The following is a 19,118-nucleotide window of genomic DNA, read 5'->3' as shown; positions in this document are numbered from 1 at the left end:
TTTGCAATTTCACCAATTTCCACATTTACGATTTTCGATTATTTGCACAACATTTGAACTTTGCTATCTGTACGAGCTTTCGTTTTAGTGACTTCTTAAATTTCGTCATGACTAACCCACTTTTTCCAACTCTACTTTAGTGGTTTTCAAGGAACCAGTTTGTAGATGCATTGATAATTGTTGGATTAAAATGGATTTGTATTTTTTGGGAAGAAATGAGAAGAAGAAGAAATTGAAAGGGTAAAGCTTCATATTTTGGTATATAATTAGATGAAGAAAGAGAAAATTACTTGGTAAAGATTTGAGCTTTAGCTACTGCATGCAGATTCAGCTTTCCTTTGCACTTGAATGAGTTGGAAACTGAGTGGAAAATGTTGAGAGAGAGAGAGAGAGAGAGAGAGAGAGAGAATTGTGTTGGGATATTGGTAAAGATTTGAACTTTGGTGGTAAGCTAGCTCGCACAGGAAAACCCAACAGCATATGGATAAGTAGACCGAATTGGCCTTTTGAATAAGTTTGAAATGAGTTGGAAACTGAGTAGAAAAATGTGATTTGATAATTGGTAATATGATCAAATCCTTGGGGACATATATATTATATCAAATTAGATTAGAATTTTCTGATTAAATTAGATTAAAATTTGATCATGTAAAATAAAACAATTTGTACATATTGGAAATATGCATTAAAAAGTTTAAGTCTCACATTATTCTAATGACTTTTCCAGATTCTTAATTTTTTTTTACTGAAGAGTGTTTTGTGTTTCTGCTGCCAATAACCAAATGTTGTAACGTATATCTTAAAATTATTTTTATACTAAAATCCAAACTCGGGTGTACTGTTTACGGACAGTAAAGTGGCAAAAATGCCCTTGGCTGCTGCTAATTCTCAAGCTTTTTTCTCTGTTTTGAACATTGAATTTACATTTTGCCCCGATATCCACGTGTTGGTCATCGTGGAAAAGGAGTTGACGGGTCGCACTCTTCTTCTTTCTTTTCTGCTTCTCTCGACTTTTCTTTCTTAGAAAGCTCAAAGGTTCACTGATGCTGTTCCTCCGCTTCTTCTTATCAAACGTCAAACGTTCGCATCTTTCTCTCGCCGATTATCCACGGCGGTTTTCTTCCCGGAAAACTGCCCCACTCTTTTGCGAATTTCTTTCATTGAAAACCCTAGAGCGGCTAGAAGTTTCTCGACTTTTCCTTCCGTTTCCACTTTCCTGTCACAAATCTCTGCTTCAATCGGCTCGCAAATCTCTGCCGACGGCGGTTTTTCTTGCCTGAGAAACCCCTGAAGGTTTTTTTTTGATTCAGCGGCTTCTTGATTGTTCAAATCTATGGTCTAGGTTGTTGGGGATTTCTGGGTTTTTTTTAGCTTTGAGGTTTGGGTTTATCCCTTTGTGCCGTCTGCAACAACACCACTGCGCTCAAACACAGACACTCTCTCTCTCTCTCTTCTCTTTCTCTCTCTTGCAGTCTCTCCTCCCCCATACTCAATCCTCTACTTCTCTGATTCATGGTTGGGTGATTTGTAAAAAGGCTTCGAGTACAAATTTGGTATGGGATCTGGGTTTTCTCTGCATTGCTTAAATTTTGCATATTTTTTTCTGGATTTCAATTAAGAAATGAATAAATTTAGTTGTAATTTAAAATTTTGATTTTTTTTTTCAATTTTATTATTTCCTATGCAGAACATCTTTGATCTTCCATATGACTGCTTTGCGCTGCTTCCGAAATATCTGTCTCGACTCTTGATGTGAGTAGGTTTTTTTTGAATCTGTGTGAATTATCCAGTTTTTTTTTCTTTTCTTTTTTGTTAAAATCCAGTTGTTGAATTTGATAAAGAATGTGACTTTGAAATGACAGAGACAGAGAGAGAGGGAGAAGTATGGTTGTCCTAGAAGGGGTAGGATTGAGCGATTGGAGACAGACAAAGAGTGAGGGAGGGATGGGCGTAGGGCTGATTTTTTGGTTCTACCCAAAGACCTACTACAAATCGCACATTAGTGTTTTAGGCTGTACTCCACACAGTAGACGATGAGAGTTCCAGAGACTCCAGCCCTTCGCCGGTGTCTGTCCCTTTTGTTGTTGTCAGCTCATCCGCAACCATGGTATTTTCTCGGACCAATTTTCTCTTATCCTCTGTTTGATTCCTGTAAATTGAGCTGGTTTCCACTATTTCCAGGGCTAAGTTCTACTAGGAAAATTTCGTTAATTACTATTTACTTTTATCTTTCCAATATATTTGGATGCTGTATACTAACATTTACAACAAAACTGAATCTATGAACTACCATTTTAGGTTATTTTTCTTAATATTTCTCTAAAAAAGTTCGTACTTTTTGAATGGATCCTGCAATTTTGATGAAGCTGAGGTATAAATTTTTATTTATAAACAACAAAAAAAACTTATTTCTTAGCCTATTTTTTCTTGAAATGTAAGCCACATTCGTGATAAACTAGGCATTGGGCATATATAATAAGTAATAACCATAATAAATGATTTACTTAGGTGAATATTTGTTAATAATCCCTCTATGCGGATTGAAAAATATGAGTATCTTTGTTCTCTTTATGCATCTTTTGAGGTAGGCAATAACAAGAAAAAAGTCAATGACTCTGATAACATGTCGCTGGTAAATGAGAAGCAGAGTAAGCAAATTACAGAGATACCTCCAGAAGAGTACAAAATGCCACTGGTATGGATTGACTTGGAAATGACTGGTGAGGGTAATATTGCTCAAGTATATATGAAAATGCATGACTAAATAACATTGATAATTTCTTCGCTACTCTTGGGAACTAATTTTGTGTGGAATTTTGTTGTATGGACTATGGAGTAAATACATGTTGCATGATATGACTTATTTGAGTTTATTAGAGGGTCGTGGGGATGCCCATGGAAAGACAAGCTCAGGTCCTTTCCATGTTCTTTTGTAATCTTCCTTTCACAGTTGTAAATGGGGAGGTTTTGTTTCTGGGATGATATTTGGGTTGGGATTCCTATTTCAGTGTCATTTGCTCCCATCTCTATAGGATCTCTTTGCCAATCTTCACAAAATTACACAGGTTGTTCACTGTTCGGCTTCCCTTCTCGATGTTTCCTCTCGCTTCTTTCTTGCAACAATTTGTTTTCTGTCTTAATATTAATTGAGAGTGTTGAAGGGATGTGCAAATAGATGGGCAGAAGCAGAATTCATTTTGATTAAAGAAAGTGAGAATTAACCTTGCTGTTTTATACTTCTTGGTTGTTTTGATGAAGTTGGCAATAAATTAAATAGATTGACTGTAACTACCAGTATATGGAGGAAGGAGGAGAGAGGAGGAGAGAGGGCATAATAATTCAATTTGGTTTCCATCTGTACATTCTGCATTTCCAATCGCAATTTTGAACCTTTTCTTTTCTGCTTCTAAATTTTTATGCTTTCTGGGTTTTTTATGGCAGTTTTGAGGAAAAGCATAACAAAGAAGAGTACTTCTACAACAATGTGGGTACCCTCTATCCTTAATATTGTCAAATGGGGGTGCAAATTTCATATTTTTCTTAATATGGTCAAATGGTATGCAAATGAGATTGGGTTAAGCTTTTGGGTTTAACTCTTTCTCTCTCTTTGCGTTTGGGTTCCATTTATGGTTTTCTTTCTTCATTTCTCTATTTTAGTTCTCCTTTGGTTTTAACCCTCTTTTTTTTTTTTTTTTTTTTTTTTTTTTTTTTTAATTTTGTTTATTCATCTTTAACTATTATCGGCATATCATGAGGTTTAGAGAAAACTGAGAAATTGAAAATTTTTGAATACTCGAAGCATGCCCTTCTATCTAATGCTCTCACAAAAAAGTCCCATGGCCACGAGGGGAGTACATAAAGACTGATGAGTGTCAAGTATCCATATAAACTATAAAAGGATTGTGTATCCAAGTATTTGGAATCTTACAGTTAGTTTTGATCCGTGGTCTTGATTGGTAGTTTTGGACAAGTAACATATTCTCTTTATCATAATGATGATTGAGATAATATTGTTTAAATCATTATCTCCTTATCTCTAAATCTTTTTGTGCAATACTAATAATTTCACTGCTAATGAGAACTTTACTTGGGATTTTCTTTTGTGTTGTCGCTTCTGATTTTACTGATTAATGTATTTCTTGAAGGTAGTGATGTAATCATAAGAAAAAGTTGAGTTCTTTAGTTCATTGCAAGTTGACCCATCGCCATTCATTGCAAGTCGACCCATAGTCAGGTATCTCTCTCTCAAGATTTTACCAATTAGGTGTATTTATACTCTTATTGGATGTGAATTTTTAAAATAATGATGTAACTGCTTGATAACCTATGCATCGTTTGGAGTTAAAATATACCACTTAAATTGTGGGTAAATGTAAATGTGAAACTTATAAACTATAACCTCCTCCATCATTTATTTTAGACATCACTCAAGTTGTGAGGAAATGTAACTAGCCAATTTATGAAAATTATTAGCACTTAATGTACAATTGTATTTCATAATTTTTGTGAATAATCTATTTGACAGCAGAATGTGCTTTAAAGAAAAAACAGTTCATAGAGTAAGAGAAACAGCCAAGTGCTACTGTGTACGATTCTCGGACCGCTGAATTGGAATACTCAGAGAAACAATATGCATAGGGATCACTAATAATGTTTTTTTGGTGTATGTATCTCATATGTTGAAGGCACCCTAACATTGAAAACAACACTTCTTTTTGTACAAACTTTGCTTTCTGCTGCTCACGGATGATCCTCAAGATGTTTTGGTGGCAAAACAGGTTAAACTCGCTTTTTTACTTTAACCAAATATGTGTGTGGATTGATGGTGGACTATGTTTAGTGAATGTGTATTTGAGCTCTGTAGATGACTGCATGTTGTGTTGACTTCAGATTTTTGTTATCAATCACTCTTTCAAGTGCTTATTTGAATCATTTAATCCCAAATTCAAAAATCAGAAACTGCCTGATAATCTCAGTAAGTTCTTATTTTCTATGATCTTTAAGATTGTACCTTTTAGATGCTTAACCTCTAAATTGTTTATGTTGTTGAGTTTCTGCCTTTAATTTGTTTTTGTTGCCTTTCGCATATGATGATGAAATGGTCCATCTTTGATTATGCCTAATTTTGGTTTTAAACTTAAAATTTTCTGGAATTGACATGGGCTTACTGAAATTTTTTTATAAAAAAAAAACCATTATGCATTTAAATGCAGAGATTGTTGGGTCAAAAATAAGAAAACGGAGAGAGTAGCACAACACTATGTGAAATTGGCTTTGGGTAAGCTTCCACTCTCTTCTATTTATAATCTCTTTGAGAAGTGATTTTGGTTGGTGGTTTTGGAAGAGATAATATCTAATTCATATATGAACTAAGAAAATAATATGCATGTATAATGAAGTGGAATTTTTCATGGTATTATTAACATGCATGTTATAATTTAGTTGTTGATTTTGGCTTGGCATGAAGAATGGCGTGAATAAAAACTGAAAAAATAGAGCTACTCTACTGTTTATGTAGCGAGGGAAGGGAAGGAAAGGAAAAACAGTTAATTTAGTGCTCCCTTTTCTCAATTGCTGTCCACGTTTTCTGCAATCTCAATCGTTCATATCTTTCAAACTTAATAGTTTTTACTTTTATATGTATATATTCTGGCTTGCATTCTTTTATTGGGTTTGAAACTATAACTGAGTATACCATAGGACTACAACTTTCCATTAAGTGGTTCCAATAATATAGTTTCATATATAATATATATAATACTCTTACACTCTTTTACTAATTTTTGTTACACTATCAATCACTCACACGTCATGCTATTTATAGAGTGGTTTAAAGAATTCCAAGATCTTCATTCACCCAATTTCTGTTCTTCATGTAAAAATTCTTTCAAAAAGCTCAAACATCTTTCAGTGTAAATAACGTTAGCCTTCTTTAACAATCTCTTATAACTTTGAAACATATTTATTTCATATGGTTTCGAATTCCGCAGCAACGCGCGAGGCAATATTTGTAGTATATTCTATGCTGGTAAGCAAAGAGGTTTTTGGTTAGAAATATTAGTTGCTGTTTTCGAGTTGCTCCATTTCTTTCAAAGTTTATTTCCTTAAGGGAATTAAGGTGTATGAAACAAGTTATTATGGTTCTGATGCTTCTAAAGTTTATGATTACAGGTTTCATTTGGCGGTTTGTTTTGCACGTGTCGTTTTTGCAAAGTAAAGGACATATGCAACACCTTCCACGATTTTAGAACACTTGAAGGTTGAAGGTGAGACCTAAGAAATAAAATAGCGGTTTGAAAAGTTGTGATGGCATGTTAATTCCCTTTTTTGTGAACTGATTTTAAAGCGTATTTACCTATTTATTTTTTCATATTTTGTTTACATTTGATTTATGATAGATTACACATACTTAACGTGTTTGCATAAATTTAATGCCATAAGCTTACACCTTAACAAATACCTATGAAATCTGCAGTATTATCTAATTGAATTGGTCAGTTTTGATTTGCATTTTGTTAATTTGTATATTTGTAATAGTCGACTATTGAAATTTTAGTGTATCACTTTTTGTCAACACTCTGCTTCTTTTTCTTATTATATTTTCTGCGTTTAAATAGCATGAACATACTAAAAACCTGTTAATTACAGACTATCCATTACAAGTTTGTACTACCTGTTTTCTTCTTTTACATCCAGTAGTTTTAAGACCCGCAGCAACGCGCGGCACTATTGCTAGTTGAAACTATGACTTTCCTTTTTAGCTTGATTCCTTCTACTTTCTACAATTTCAACACTTTTACACGTTCAAACCTAAAAGAACATCAACTCAAACTCGTGGTCTCAATTACATATCATTAAAAGATTTTGGCCCGTTTAAAAGCAAAAAGCTGCTTTATTAAAAAAATATAGTTGACTATTTAATGAATATTTTTAATTTTTATAAGTTATAACACACTTATTAATTTAAAAAAAATGACATTATTTAACTTTCTACACATTAATATTTTTTTCATATGATTTTTCAGTTTAATCTTACGGTAGATGAAGTTAGCAACTAAAATAATCTATGTTACACTGAAACAAAATACTAATTGATAAAACCAAAAACTAGAAACAAAGAACAAAATGAGTAGAGAGAGAGGTGAGTTTCCTTCTTTTTTTTTCCCTTCAAAAAGAGGTACTAGCTAGTGGCCAAGCCACGGTAGTCCACTGTTCTGGACGCTATGAAAAGAAGGTTTAAAGTCATATGAATCCTGTCCATGTACTAGGATTGTGTGCGTTTGAAAATTAGGATCCTCTTATTAAACGTGTGAACTATTTTTTTTCATGTGAAATATTCCGACGATGAAATTTTGAAACACGTCCCTCTCCCTTTTTCATACGCGAAGGGGAAAATTAAGGAACTTAGGAGGAGAGAAGGTGGGTGAGTGATTGAGAGAGAGAGGGAGAGAGGAAGGGGATCTGGAAGAGAGGCGGAAGGGGAAGAAAACAAAGGTTTCACGTGGGAACTAATATTTTTTATTTAATCACTTTGCAGAATTATTGTGTTTCGATATAACGAAGATTAATTAAGTTGATAGTTTAATCTACTGCAAGATTAATCAGAGAGCTCGTTTTGAAAGAAAAAAAAAAGATTTTGCGTGTTCTCAAAATGAAGACCTTAAGTGAGCCGCATTGTACCATACTTGTGTTTGTGGAGGCATGCGCATACAGTGTTTGTAGACGGATCCCCTTATATTCGTGGAGGGATGTCATTGTTTTTGTCTGCGGACGGATATACTTATATGCATGCACGAATGCCATGTGTTCGTGGATGAATGCCCTTACTTGCGTTTGTGGACGGATACTCTTATGTTTGAAATAATACCAGACTTTCCAATTCATACCATCACCAACCCTCAACCACCCCGCTACGTGCACCAAACGGCCCACCTTCATTGACAAGTACCTCAACTGCCACGAGTCAAAAATCCACGCATCCCCACTCGTCCACATGCCCTTTATCAACCGACACGTGCCATTTAAATTTCAGTTTCCATTTTTACCCTGAAGGTAATAAAATAATTTTTTATGGTACGGTTTAATGCTTGTATATCCTAAAAAAATATGAAGGAGATTTACTATTAGTAGTCGGAAGAAATCGAACTCCAACTCAAAAAATCGAATAAACTGTCGCTGTGAGAGTTTGGTTGGCTGTGATTGCATGCTCCCATGGCGGCCTCCAAGCTCGCGATTCTCTCAATCTTTCTTGCCCTAATTTGCTCCCAGATTAGCGCTGACGCTTCAGTCCCGGCGGAGGAAGACGAGCCAGTGAAGCTCCTCCGATCGGACGGCCCTGATTCGTCCGTTCTGAAGATCGAGTTGGATCAGCTCAGGGCTAAGATCCACTCCCTAGGTTCGTTTCTGTCGTCTTCTGCGAATTCTAGGGTTTATGGGATGAAATTTGTGAGTTTTCAAGTGTTTGCAGATTTCCATTTTTCCCTCGGTTTTCTCGCCATCCAATGTTACTAAAATTAGAGATCCTCTGGTCTTTCAATTGGGAAGTGTTTTAATTTATTTCCATTTATAGTTTTGTGTTTTTGTTTTGGAATCCAAGTAATACTGCATATTAGCCGAGCTCTGGTGCTTACTTGTACAGCTTTGGTTTTTCAATCTGTTATAATTTTAATCAGAACAGTAAAATGCTTAATTGCTTGTTACTTTGTGAGTAGAAACAACATCGATATTAGTCGAATTTCGATTTCGAGCATTTTTAAGTGTTTTGAGTGCTGTTTGGGGTTTCCCTGGCTGACGGTTTGTGTTTGTTTAATGTTGAAGAATTCGAGGTCGGTGAGAAGATTAAGGAACTAAAAGGGAAGAATGAGCTTATAGAAGAGAAGGAGAAAGTCATTCAAGAGAACTCGGATAGCATTTCTTCGTTGCAGAGTGAAATCGAGTCTCTCCAGGTTAGGCATTTATCCATGAAATGCCAGAAAACCAATTACCCAATATGTTTTTCGAGTAACAGTTTGTTTATCTACATATTGATTTCTGTCTATGTTTCTGTATTTTAGAAAAAAGGGTCATTAGATGCTGAGCAGCTGGTTGGGAAGGCTCATGCACGTGCCGGTGAACTAGAGAAAAAGGTTAGATATGATTAAGTGGACTGTTTTACTCGGTGGAAACCACTACATTCTTGTTGGCGAAAAGAGAGAATACCACTGAATTGCCAATTCATTCTCCTATGCAGGTTAATGAACTTAACAAGGAATTACAATCGCAACGTAAGGAGAAAGAGGGCTTGGAAGCCCGGGCAAATGAAGCTGAGAAGAAGATCGATGTTTTGCTTTTAAAAATAGGGAAGGTGAGTTATTTTTTTCTCATTTGGGATTTAAGTTATTTTGTAGCTGAATGTGCTCATAGTGAAAGTCCTTAGTGATTCTGATAATAAGAATATTGTTTCTGTATTAAGTAAAGAATGATTGTAACATAAAGGATACCAAAAGTTGTCATATTTTTAACTAACTCGGTCAATTGATCACCATTTTGTTTTGGTTTGTATTTTTGTGAGTCTGCAGATATTGTCAATACGTTTCATGTCCTTTTTGTGATGAGTCCTCTGTTTATTCCCACAGAAATAAGTTTGTTAATATGAATGTCTTTTGTATAGAATATTAGAATGTAAGCTGTTGGTGGGCAAAACAATATTGTTAGTTTACATCCTTCTTTAGCACCAATGTAGACACAATTTGGGATGCTGTGGTGTTTTTTGTGTTACTTTCTTGACTTCTATACAATGATGAACAAAAAAGAAGTGTTTTGTATTACTTTCTTGACTTCTATACAATGATGAACAAAAAATTCTACTTCTTTTTTTTCTTTCGTATCATTTTATGCTAGGTGTAATGCTACTCGAGATTTGCTTAATGTTATCCCGTGGGGATAGTAGAATGATGTCTGATGATCTTTTTACAGATTGAGAAGACTAATGATGAGCAGAAGACCAAAATCCGTAATACTGAGCGTGCTCTTAAAGTGGCTGAGGTAATTTTTAAGTCTCTGCGGAAGCACATTGTTGTAGGTGGGGGTTGGCGCTTATGCTTAGTCTATGTTTCTAAATTTGTCTTCAGGAGGAAATGTTAAGGGCAAAGTTTGAAGCTACTCAAAAAGCAAAAGAGTTAAATGAGGTATTAAGTTGCATGATTCTCTCTGTCATTTTAACTATCTCTCAATGTTTGTCTATATTCTTTCTGAGCTAGTTGTAAATTCAGAAAAAATCATTCAAGTGAGTTTCTTAAGAAATAGAAGGTTTTGTTTAAGCTTGTCATAGAATTAAGGTTCTTTAAAGTTCATTTCTCAATTTTTTTTCAGTAATTTATATAACTCATCCGTCAATGGTTCAGTTGGAATCTGAAAGTGATACGAAAGTTTAGTTTGCTTATTTTCTTTCAATTCACAGTCGCACATATGCTGTTTTTTTCCCCTGGTCTTTATATATCATATGATTTCGCACATCTTTCCCCTTATGTTATATATCGTATGGTGATTAGGTTTTGGTTGCGAGCCCTAAAGGATATTTTTTTTTTTTTGAATCAGGTGCATGGAGCATGGATTCCACCATGGCTTGCTGTACATTTTATGCAGTGCCAGGTAAACTGAGTACATTTTACTGTAGTAAAGATAAGCTTTTTTTTCAAGGAATTGATGTTATTATCAACTTGCAGTCCTTTCTAGAGACACACTGGAAAGTTCATGGAAAACCGGCAGTGGATATTGCAATTCAGAAGGTATTACAATTAATTGCTGTATGGTCACTTGAAGAATCTGATACGTCACTCCTACAATTTTCTCTTTTACAAGTTTATGCTTAATTTACTTAGTATTATCCTTCAACAACTGACGAGGTCCTTCAAATTTGTTCAGGCTCTGGAGAAAAAAGCCCAGGCTGAAAAGTGGGCTGAGCCCCATGTGGAAACATTAAAAACTGTAAGCTAATTTATTTTATTTTCGATTTCCACTTTTGTGTAACAATGGAGAGCTTCGAGTCATAACACTAAATGAGAACCTGAGATTGATGGTGTTGCTGTTTCCACTGACTCTAGCTATAAAATTGTTCCATGGCGTTAATAATTTTACGCAGTATACACACACACATATGCATGCTAGTATGTTTACATTTATGTTAGTATGCTTGTATGCATGTATGAATGCTAGCATGTTATCCCAATCAGTTGTGGTTTATGCCTTGTTTATAAGAAATGGTTTGCCTTTCTCACTAAACTTTATTTTCTCCCCTTTTCATGTCTGTCCTATTAAAGAAATGGGTCCCGGCAATCAAGGAACAATGGGTGGTGGTGAAGGATACTGTTGAACCTCATGTGAAATCGTTAAGTGCAAAAACTATTGAAGTTTATGAGGTTTCAAAGACTACACTAGCTCCACATGTTCTAAAAGCGCAGGAAGTTGTTGATCCTTATTTTCAGGTATCTATATTTTCACATATACATTTCTTTAGACAAAAAATTTGGTCCATTCATGTTGCCTACATGCATCCTACAGCTGTATTTTTGGGTGACAGGAAGCAAAAAGGTTCAGCAAGCCGTATGTTGATCAGGTGGCCACTGTGGCAAAACCTCATGTCGATAAGGTTCGAGTAGTATTGAAGCCTTATACAAAGAAGGCAGTTATTGCCTACGAGAAGTTTCTCAAATCTGCAACAACATACCATCAGCAGGTATCAACATCAATTCAAAATAACCTCCATTCAATATGCTACTGTTAGTTAGATACAAATTATTTAAAGGCTGATTGCTGCAAGTTCATTTATTATTCCTTGTTTTTCCATTTTCTTTTTCTTTTCCATTTGATGACAATAATTAACATATAATTATCAACTGCTTTGACCAATCACTTCATCGTGACATAAGATGACATATATGTTTTGTCTACTATCTTATAGTGACCGCGTTGAACGGTCTTCAGTTTATATGTTATATTCTGTTGAAGACGTACTGCATGGTGTGAATGAATTGTGTGTTATTTTATTTCTTTGGATGTTGTTGCCGTGGTGGATGCACCGTAGCTTAAGCCATTCACTGAACCAGCTGTAGTGTTATTTAATTTTGTAATCAACATTTCTTCAAGGTTCAAGGGACAGTAAAAGATTTGCTGAAGAGGCATGAACTGACAAGACCTCTTGCTACAAAGGAGTTGGAGTGGTTTGCGGTACGTATAATGAAATCAATCTTCTTGCTTTTCGTTCTTTGTTCTGTTTTCTTTCTTTGAAATTTAGGTTTGATCGTCTTATTTAGTCGCAATTAAAATGTTGCAGGCCTCGGCTTTGTTAGCCCTGCCCATCATAATTCTGTTCAGAATTTTCTCCTCACTTTTTGGGTTAGTTACTTATACGTGCTTACGGATGAACACCCCATTCTCTAATGAAAAGTAATCCCAACATATTTCTGTTTGCTCATTACGACTTTGTGCGTCATTATGCAGTACAAAGACTAAAAAACCCGTTCGAGGTACCAACCATACACGACGTAAGGTTAAAAGGGGCCATCCAGAGAAGTAAGCGCCTACTGGCGTTGTTTACATGTCCTTTTTTCGTGAAGGTTGAATCGTCTGCGTAAAATTTTAGAAACTGTGATACGCAAGTTCGATGTTAAGATAAGTCTAGGAGTTGGTGTGTAGAGTGGGCAGATTTTACTCATGTTGTTGAAAGGTGTATTTTAGTTTCATCTTTATTCTTACAGTCACAGCCGAAAGGATTGTCGTGCCTACCCTTTCTTGTTTTTTAAACTATAACATTTGTTCTTCCTATTTTTATTTCTTTTTCTTCATATCGCGCTTTGTTTTTTCTTTCGAACTTTGAAGCACCGTGGAGAATCAATATTTTAGTGAAGAAGACCGATTTATGTGGTTAACAAAGCTATTGAATGTTAATGATGGTGGTTAATTTGTGTGAGCTCCTTTTAGCATACGTGATTGTGGTTAATGGTTTCTTTACCGGAGCTCCTTTCAACACCAATGGCATAGGATGGACGCGAGCATTGGTTATGACGGAGACTAATAATCGAAATGCTGATGTTGCTGCACGAATTGAACGTGCATAAAATGGATGACTCTTTTCAATCATTAAGCCCGTTTGGTTTGATGGGCTGCATTTCTTGTGAAACTGGTGCTGTTTTGTGACCTACTGCCCGCAACGCTTTGTCGATATTGCCTTTTTTTAATAGAGAGTTTTAACAAAAAGCTCACGGTACTGTTTATTTTAACGAAAAATCATATTTTTACACTAAAAAGTCAATTTTAGTACTATTCACTTTACCCTTTATTTTGTCTTTATCGTTAAAACTCAAAGTTTTTAAGTCCTTTTCATTAGTTTTCTTTATTTTTGGAATTTTTTCTTTGGCCTGTCGATATTCCTTGTACACAAGTGTAAGAGTTATCCCTCCCTCCGCACGCTAGTTGGCAGTTTGTCTTAAAATTTGAATTTTTAGCCAAAAAAAACTTCCCAATGCATGTCTTTAGACCAATGATTGGAGGTGGTGTAACAAAGGTGGAGTGCTTAAACTATACATATAGGCGATTTATATATTAGACACAAGATATTGTGTAATATGGACACATGCATAGTACAATACATCGTATGTTATAGCATGTCCATCAAACTATTCTCTAGAACAAAACTAATTGTATTCCCATATAATAATATATATAGATTGGTTACAGCAACTGTTTAAAACATCGATATGTATTTTCAATATCGGTTGTTTTCTACGGAAATTATAGAAATTTGCAATGGAATAGGTATATCAACTTTTTTAGAGAATTAAAGAAAAGTTTCTAAAAATAAAAAATAAATCAAAAGTTTGAAATCTGCAATAAGTTCTGGCAAATTTTTTTATAATGAATCGATAATTAAATATCATCGATATTTATTAATTTTTCTATATATCGCTGATATAGGGTGAAGTTTGCATTTCACCCCCTTTCCATATTGATTCTTGATTTTTTGAATATTTCGACAGAAATATTCTACAATTTCGTGAATATTTTAAATACTGGTTACGCCACCTGATTTTATTTCAGTATAGCATGGCCACGACCCAATAGCCACAACTTCTCTTTCTATGTGCATAATCGTAGCATCGATTTGGATATTGTGAATCATGTTGAAATGTAATAATAAGCAACTCAAAAAATGCAAAAGGGATGGCAAATGTGTGTTAAGGCAAAACCAACTTTATAAATAAGCTTAATAATTGTTGAAAGACATTAAGTTGATGGTAGTAAATTGAATAACCAAAGATGTAACGTTCCTGAACGAGAGTAGTCACTTGACTCTAATTCACAGGACTATATATAATATATCTGACCTTAGTTGCTGGGTTCTTAGTTCTTGATTACCCTAACTGGGAAGGAAAAGTATATCGATTTTATACCTAAATTATAACAATAAGTAATAATAATAAAGCTCGTCTCTAACTTAATTGGCCTTGGGAATTAATTGGTGGATACTCTTAAGTACCCTAATAGGAAGGCCAGTAGTTCTCAAGATCAGCACAAGGATCCATGTTCATAAACCTGCTTCCACTCCCACCGGTTGCGTTGTTGCTGTTGTTCATGTCTATTGTTCCGTATCCAGCTTGATGATCTGGACCGTTCATCATAGTAACATCTTGCACTTGATGATGATGATTCATAGATGGAGGGCCATGATGATGCATCTGTGCTGGTGGCATTGTCCTCAACGTAGGCTGTGATGCTGGCCCACCAAGATTCAAGTTCAACCCAGATATTGTAAACCCACCTGCTCCTCCTCCAACACCACCACCACCACCTCCTCCACCAATTGGGTAATTGAATTGGGGTTGGATTGGTAGGTTGATAGTGCTACTTGATGATCCACCACCGCCACCACCACCACCTCTGAAGACTCTTGAAAGCTCGGCCATCTCAGCACTTGTCATGTAGTTTCTGCCATAGGGGAACTGATGGTGGTTTGGATCACCTAGCTGCATTAGGGGTGATGGTACCATACTTGGTCCTATTTCTAGGTTGTAGGGATTGGCCGCTCTTGATTGGTTTGTTGGGTACTTTTTTATGCCTGCGCTCTTTTGGAAGACTCGGCAAACCACCCATTCATCCTGCTAATACAACATTAATCTAGTCAGATCAGTTAATTAATCATTAATTGATCCATAATATCAAATCTAGTTGCATGGAATAATATGGAGTGGAAGACATAAATCACGGGGGCATGCATATCTATGTTCTTTTACTTTTCATATAGATCATGATTTATTGTTCGCTATATTTTTGGATATTGTATATTAGCAATTCATAATTTTAGGGTGGTGCTAACCACAAACTTTTTTTTACCGCTCACACATCTCTGTTAATTTTTATTTTTTGATCTTCTCAAATTTATTCCATCCAACAATAAAATTGGAAGGAGTGTGTAAAAGATAAAAAGTCCGCGTAACCCTAATTTTATATTGTATGATATGTTGTTAATTTTGTATGCTTTAGGTTTTTGTGGATATCTTATTGACATTAATTTGATTGATCTATTTAAAATATCAACAAAATATCAGTAATGTACATGATACTATAACTTGAAACATAATAGTTTTAAGGTTCATGTACTATACTCTATCGTTAATTTCATGCAATGAGTCAACTTGGCTACTGTATTAGTCATCTAAGTTGGTCAGAATATTATTATGTGCAAGGTACGAGTACTAGCTAGTTGTAAAACCCGATATTATATAGGTATTATATATACGTGGAATTTTATGGACTGTCGTCTATCAACAACGTTTCACAAATCTTGCATGGAATCATGCTATATATAAATATGTAACTTGTGCTTAACTCAATGTGTGCATGTATTCACAAGTTTATCTCCCTAGCTCCATCTAGAGAGAGAGAGAGAGAGAGAGAAAGCTAGAGAGAGGTTGGAATTTCAGTTTCACAAGTTCATCAGCCCTAGTTCTATTGATGTCAAAGATGATTTCAACTAATTATAAGATTAGTTAAAATGGAACTTAAAACTAGTTGTTTTAGATCCTTAATTCAACTTATACTAATTAGATGGTATTAATCAATTTAATTAGGTACCTTTGATGTTCTAAAGCCAGATTTAGAATGAATGCGATATTCGTGCATGACCCAGTTGGATTTTTCACCACGAGGAGCTCGGCCTCTGTAGAAAACAAGGGTCTTTTTCATCCCAAACAGCTCAGATGTGATACTGTTGAAGATCTCCTTGTCTTTCCCTGTGGTCTTCCAGTAACCTGTACTTGTTGCTCGGTTTGTTCTCACTCCTGTGGGGTACTTCCGATCTCGTAGGCTGAAGAAGTACCACTCCTTTTCTCCCATTTTCGCTTTTGCTACAATAGTTGATCCAAGAAATTACAAGTTCATGAGCACCTTACTAAATCAGACAAGAAGCTAATTTGTCTATGCAAGCTGGTGAGAATATAGAAATATATACCCATTATATTTATGGGAAAATGTTTAGTTGTTTTCCATTATCAATGTTACAAGAAATGTTTTCACAACAATATCTCGTAAGTACACATAATTTAAAGAATGTAAACTTTTGATCGAAGAAGAGCACATACTATGAAACATGTAATGTTCATATGCAAAGTTCACACGAGTTAAATACGTTTCATAAAAAATTTGGTCCCAATTAAAAATTAATTAATAATATCAATAAGTAAAAGAAATTAAATCCAACAAAGAACTGATAAAAGTAAGCAAGATTTAGCTACTGCTCTATTGCTATTTCTCTTCACAAATCCGAATCCCCCCTTCCTGACCCCTCAGATCACATATACGTACAAACTAAGAAAGAGCTGATTGCAGCACAAACTTCAAAACTTTGGATATATAGAAATAGATCAAATTTGTGCATGTGATGCATGAATTGAAAACAAGGGTTAGATTGGAACAACAATATATATTTACCAGGAAGTTCCCAGGGTTCGCATTTGTTGAGATCAACATCGGCAATCGCCCTTCCAGTAAAAGTGGCATCATTTATCTTGTTCATGAGATAGAAGGTGATAAGCTCTTCATCTGAAGGATGAAATCTGAATCCTGGTGGCAAGTCCTCCTTTGGTTCTGCTGTCATGATGTGAAGATAACTCAAATTTCCTTTTACGGTTTTCCCCTTCCGGCCGGCTTGTTTGGCTTCTGCATATATCACAAAGATAATTATATGAGACTGATGATCAAGATTACTACTGAGAATTGCTCACTTTGAAACTTGCTAAGGTGGAAAAAAAAAAACTATCTAATTTTTCTTCATCTCCTAAAAATACTCAACAACATAAACCCTATGTGGGTACTGGAGACTTGTAGGAGCTAGTTAATTAAGGAGCTAAAAACCAAAAGGAAAAAATAAAATAAAAAGCAACTAGGTATCTTCCTTGCATGGAGAGCTATATCTGTACATACATGTTGATTAGGTTTCTTGACACTTTTCAAAACCTTTTGGTTTTGGGCATAAAATATCAAGAGATCCGATGCACGAGCGGTACAACGGATGAATCATGAAGGTGCAAAAGAGGGAGAGAGCGAGAGGGTGAGGCTAACTAGGGCTTTTCTTGCTCAGCATGCACAAGAAATTTGGAATTTAAACTTTCTAGTAGCTGGTGTGAAGAAAAGTAAATGGGGGCCTGTGTGTGATGGTGAAGTTCTCACCTACTATGGGTATTGAGATACAAGGGTGCCAGGTTTAGTGTTTTAATATTATCAAGGATCATGGACGAAATCCTTGTTTTGGGATTATTGCATGATTGTCTACCTGCATTCATGAAGTGCGAATTGACAGAAATGACCTTTGTGATTGATTAGGCCCACGCACACATTCAATTTTTGGTTTTCAAGTATACATCCTACAGTTAATGAAGCTGGGATCTTCCTCTTTGGATATACATATGAGAAGTTCGATTTTATTTTTATTTTTGTTTTGAGCGATAGTGTTAGTAAGTTATATATTAGATTAGTTACTGATGAGATTTGAACTCACGCTGTCATACAATGACAACACCTTTCTCTATTGTACTAAATGACAACTTGCATATGAGAAGTTTGAATTTGATTTTACAACTATATTCTTAGATATTTTTGGAATAAAAATTAATGCAAAGTGTGATATCATGAATACGTACGTACATGTACTATATATGCTAGCGAAGGTTGGAGGGTTATTTTCATAATTGTGACTGGAAGCTTAGACGAAAAAGCTCTATAAGTGAATATATATGCAGTACTGCAGTAAGATGCAAATGATAACAGATTAAATTATAATTCTTAGTTACAGCTGTGAAGCCAAAAATAATCACAAGACGACACGTGGATTTTTGGGTAAAAGAGGACAAAAATACCCTTGAGGCATACCGGATTCCTACGTGCGAGCAATGGGCAATCATCCCTCAACCAAGTCAAAAGTGCCCAAAATAGGTAACAAATTCAAAACTTTTTCATCCACCCTCATCCTATATTCTCCACAAGGTAATTATTTCATAACCCCCAAAACATTTCTTTTAAATTATGTTAATTAGTCAATTAATGGATTTATTACCTAATTAATCTATTAGTGGCTAATTAACTACAAATTACACCAAAAAAATACCACAAATGGCCGGTCCCTATTTATCAAAACTTTGACATCAGAGGTTTTTCGACCAAAGCCCCCGCCCATTCATCGTGGACGCATGAGGCTTTTTGGCCTTGACCAAAAGTGTGATTTGTTTTGTAGCTGCAATTTATCCAAGAAGGAGAAGGCAGAAATTTGCATTCACAAATTGTTGCTTTCATTGAGATTGAGTCCCACACTCGTAGAAGACTCTCGCATCCAAGGTTTTCTATTTTCTTGTCCATTTGTAGATTTCTCGTACGTTCTTATTATTAGAATTTTTTATTTGCAAAATTTTTTTGATAAAACATAAAAGAGAAGTACAATGGTTAGAAATTTAGAAAATTCAACAAATGAAAATTTCAACACTCAAGAGATGGGACCACGGCGATCCACGAGGCTGAATGTGACAATAGGTGGAGCGGCACCACCACCACAAGTTTCCATCACAGGAACCACCGTGGTGGCTACCATGGTAGCC

General features: G+C 35.3%; 2 protein-coding genes and 1 long non-coding RNA gene across 15 annotated transcripts; 2 read left to right on the top strand and 1 right to left on the bottom strand.

Annotated features, from left to right (window-relative positions):
- Positions 1-799: 799 nt before the first annotated feature.
- LOC103936605 lies at positions 800-6,445 on the top strand. Of its 12 annotated transcripts, XR_007256885.1 has the most exons (9): positions 802-1,553; positions 1,688-1,752; positions 1,863-2,107; positions 2,589-2,913; positions 3,442-3,484; positions 4,150-4,234; positions 4,526-4,586; positions 4,686-5,278; positions 6,172-6,445. It is a non-coding gene; the product is annotated as an uncharacterized LOC103936605 (long non-coding RNA). The 12 variants fall into 12 exon arrangements; XR_007256883.1 differs by having other exon boundaries at positions 800-1,553; positions 4,526-5,278; XR_007256889.1 differs by having other exon boundaries at positions 4,150-4,778; positions 4,891-5,278.
- A 1,675-nt stretch (positions 6,446-8,120) lies between these two features.
- LOC103937056 lies at positions 8,121-12,943 on the top strand. Its single transcript, XM_009346970.3, has 14 exons — positions 8,121-8,395; positions 8,818-8,945; positions 9,054-9,125; positions 9,230-9,343; positions 9,955-10,023; positions 10,110-10,166; positions 10,576-10,629; positions 10,704-10,766; positions 10,903-10,965; positions 11,298-11,462; positions 11,558-11,713; positions 12,124-12,204; positions 12,311-12,372; positions 12,478-12,943. The coding sequence occupies exons 1-14, from the start codon at positions 8,212-8,214 to the stop codon at positions 12,551-12,553; spliced, it is 1,344 nt and encodes a 447-aa protein (XP_009345245.2). The 5' UTR covers positions 8,121-8,211; the 3' UTR covers positions 12,554-12,943.
- A 1,267-nt stretch (positions 12,944-14,210) lies between these two features.
- Positions 14,211-17,716, bottom strand: LOC103937057 (NAC domain-containing protein 100-like). 2 transcript variants are annotated; one of them, XM_048580362.1, is made up of 4 exons: positions 17,455-17,716; positions 16,963-17,190; positions 16,108-16,379; positions 14,211-15,134 (listed from the first exon to the last, which is right to left on the bottom strand). In XM_048580362.1, the coding sequence occupies exons 2-4, from the start codon at positions 17,126-17,128 to the stop codon at positions 14,514-14,516; spliced, it is 1,059 nt and encodes a 352-aa protein (XP_048436319.1). In that variant the 5' UTR covers positions 17,129-17,190; positions 17,455-17,716; the 3' UTR covers positions 14,211-14,513. The 2 variants fall into 2 exon arrangements, with proteins under 2 accessions (XP_048436319.1, XP_009345247.2); XM_009346972.3 differs by having other exon boundaries at positions 14,211-15,131; positions 17,455-17,714.
- Between the last annotated feature and the right edge of the window lie 1,402 nt (positions 17,717-19,118).

The sequence above is a fragment of a genome, unplaced genomic scaffold (assembly GCF_019419815.1).
Source record: "Pyrus x bretschneideri cultivar Hongxiangsu unplaced genomic scaffold, Pyrus_bretschneideri_v1 Contig15, whole genome shotgun sequence".
Classification (NCBI taxonomy): domain Eukaryota; kingdom Viridiplantae; phylum Streptophyta; class Magnoliopsida; order Rosales; family Rosaceae; genus Pyrus; species Pyrus x bretschneideri.
Note: the sequence above shows the minus strand (reverse complement) of the source record. Positions and strands in the feature narration are given on the sequence as shown.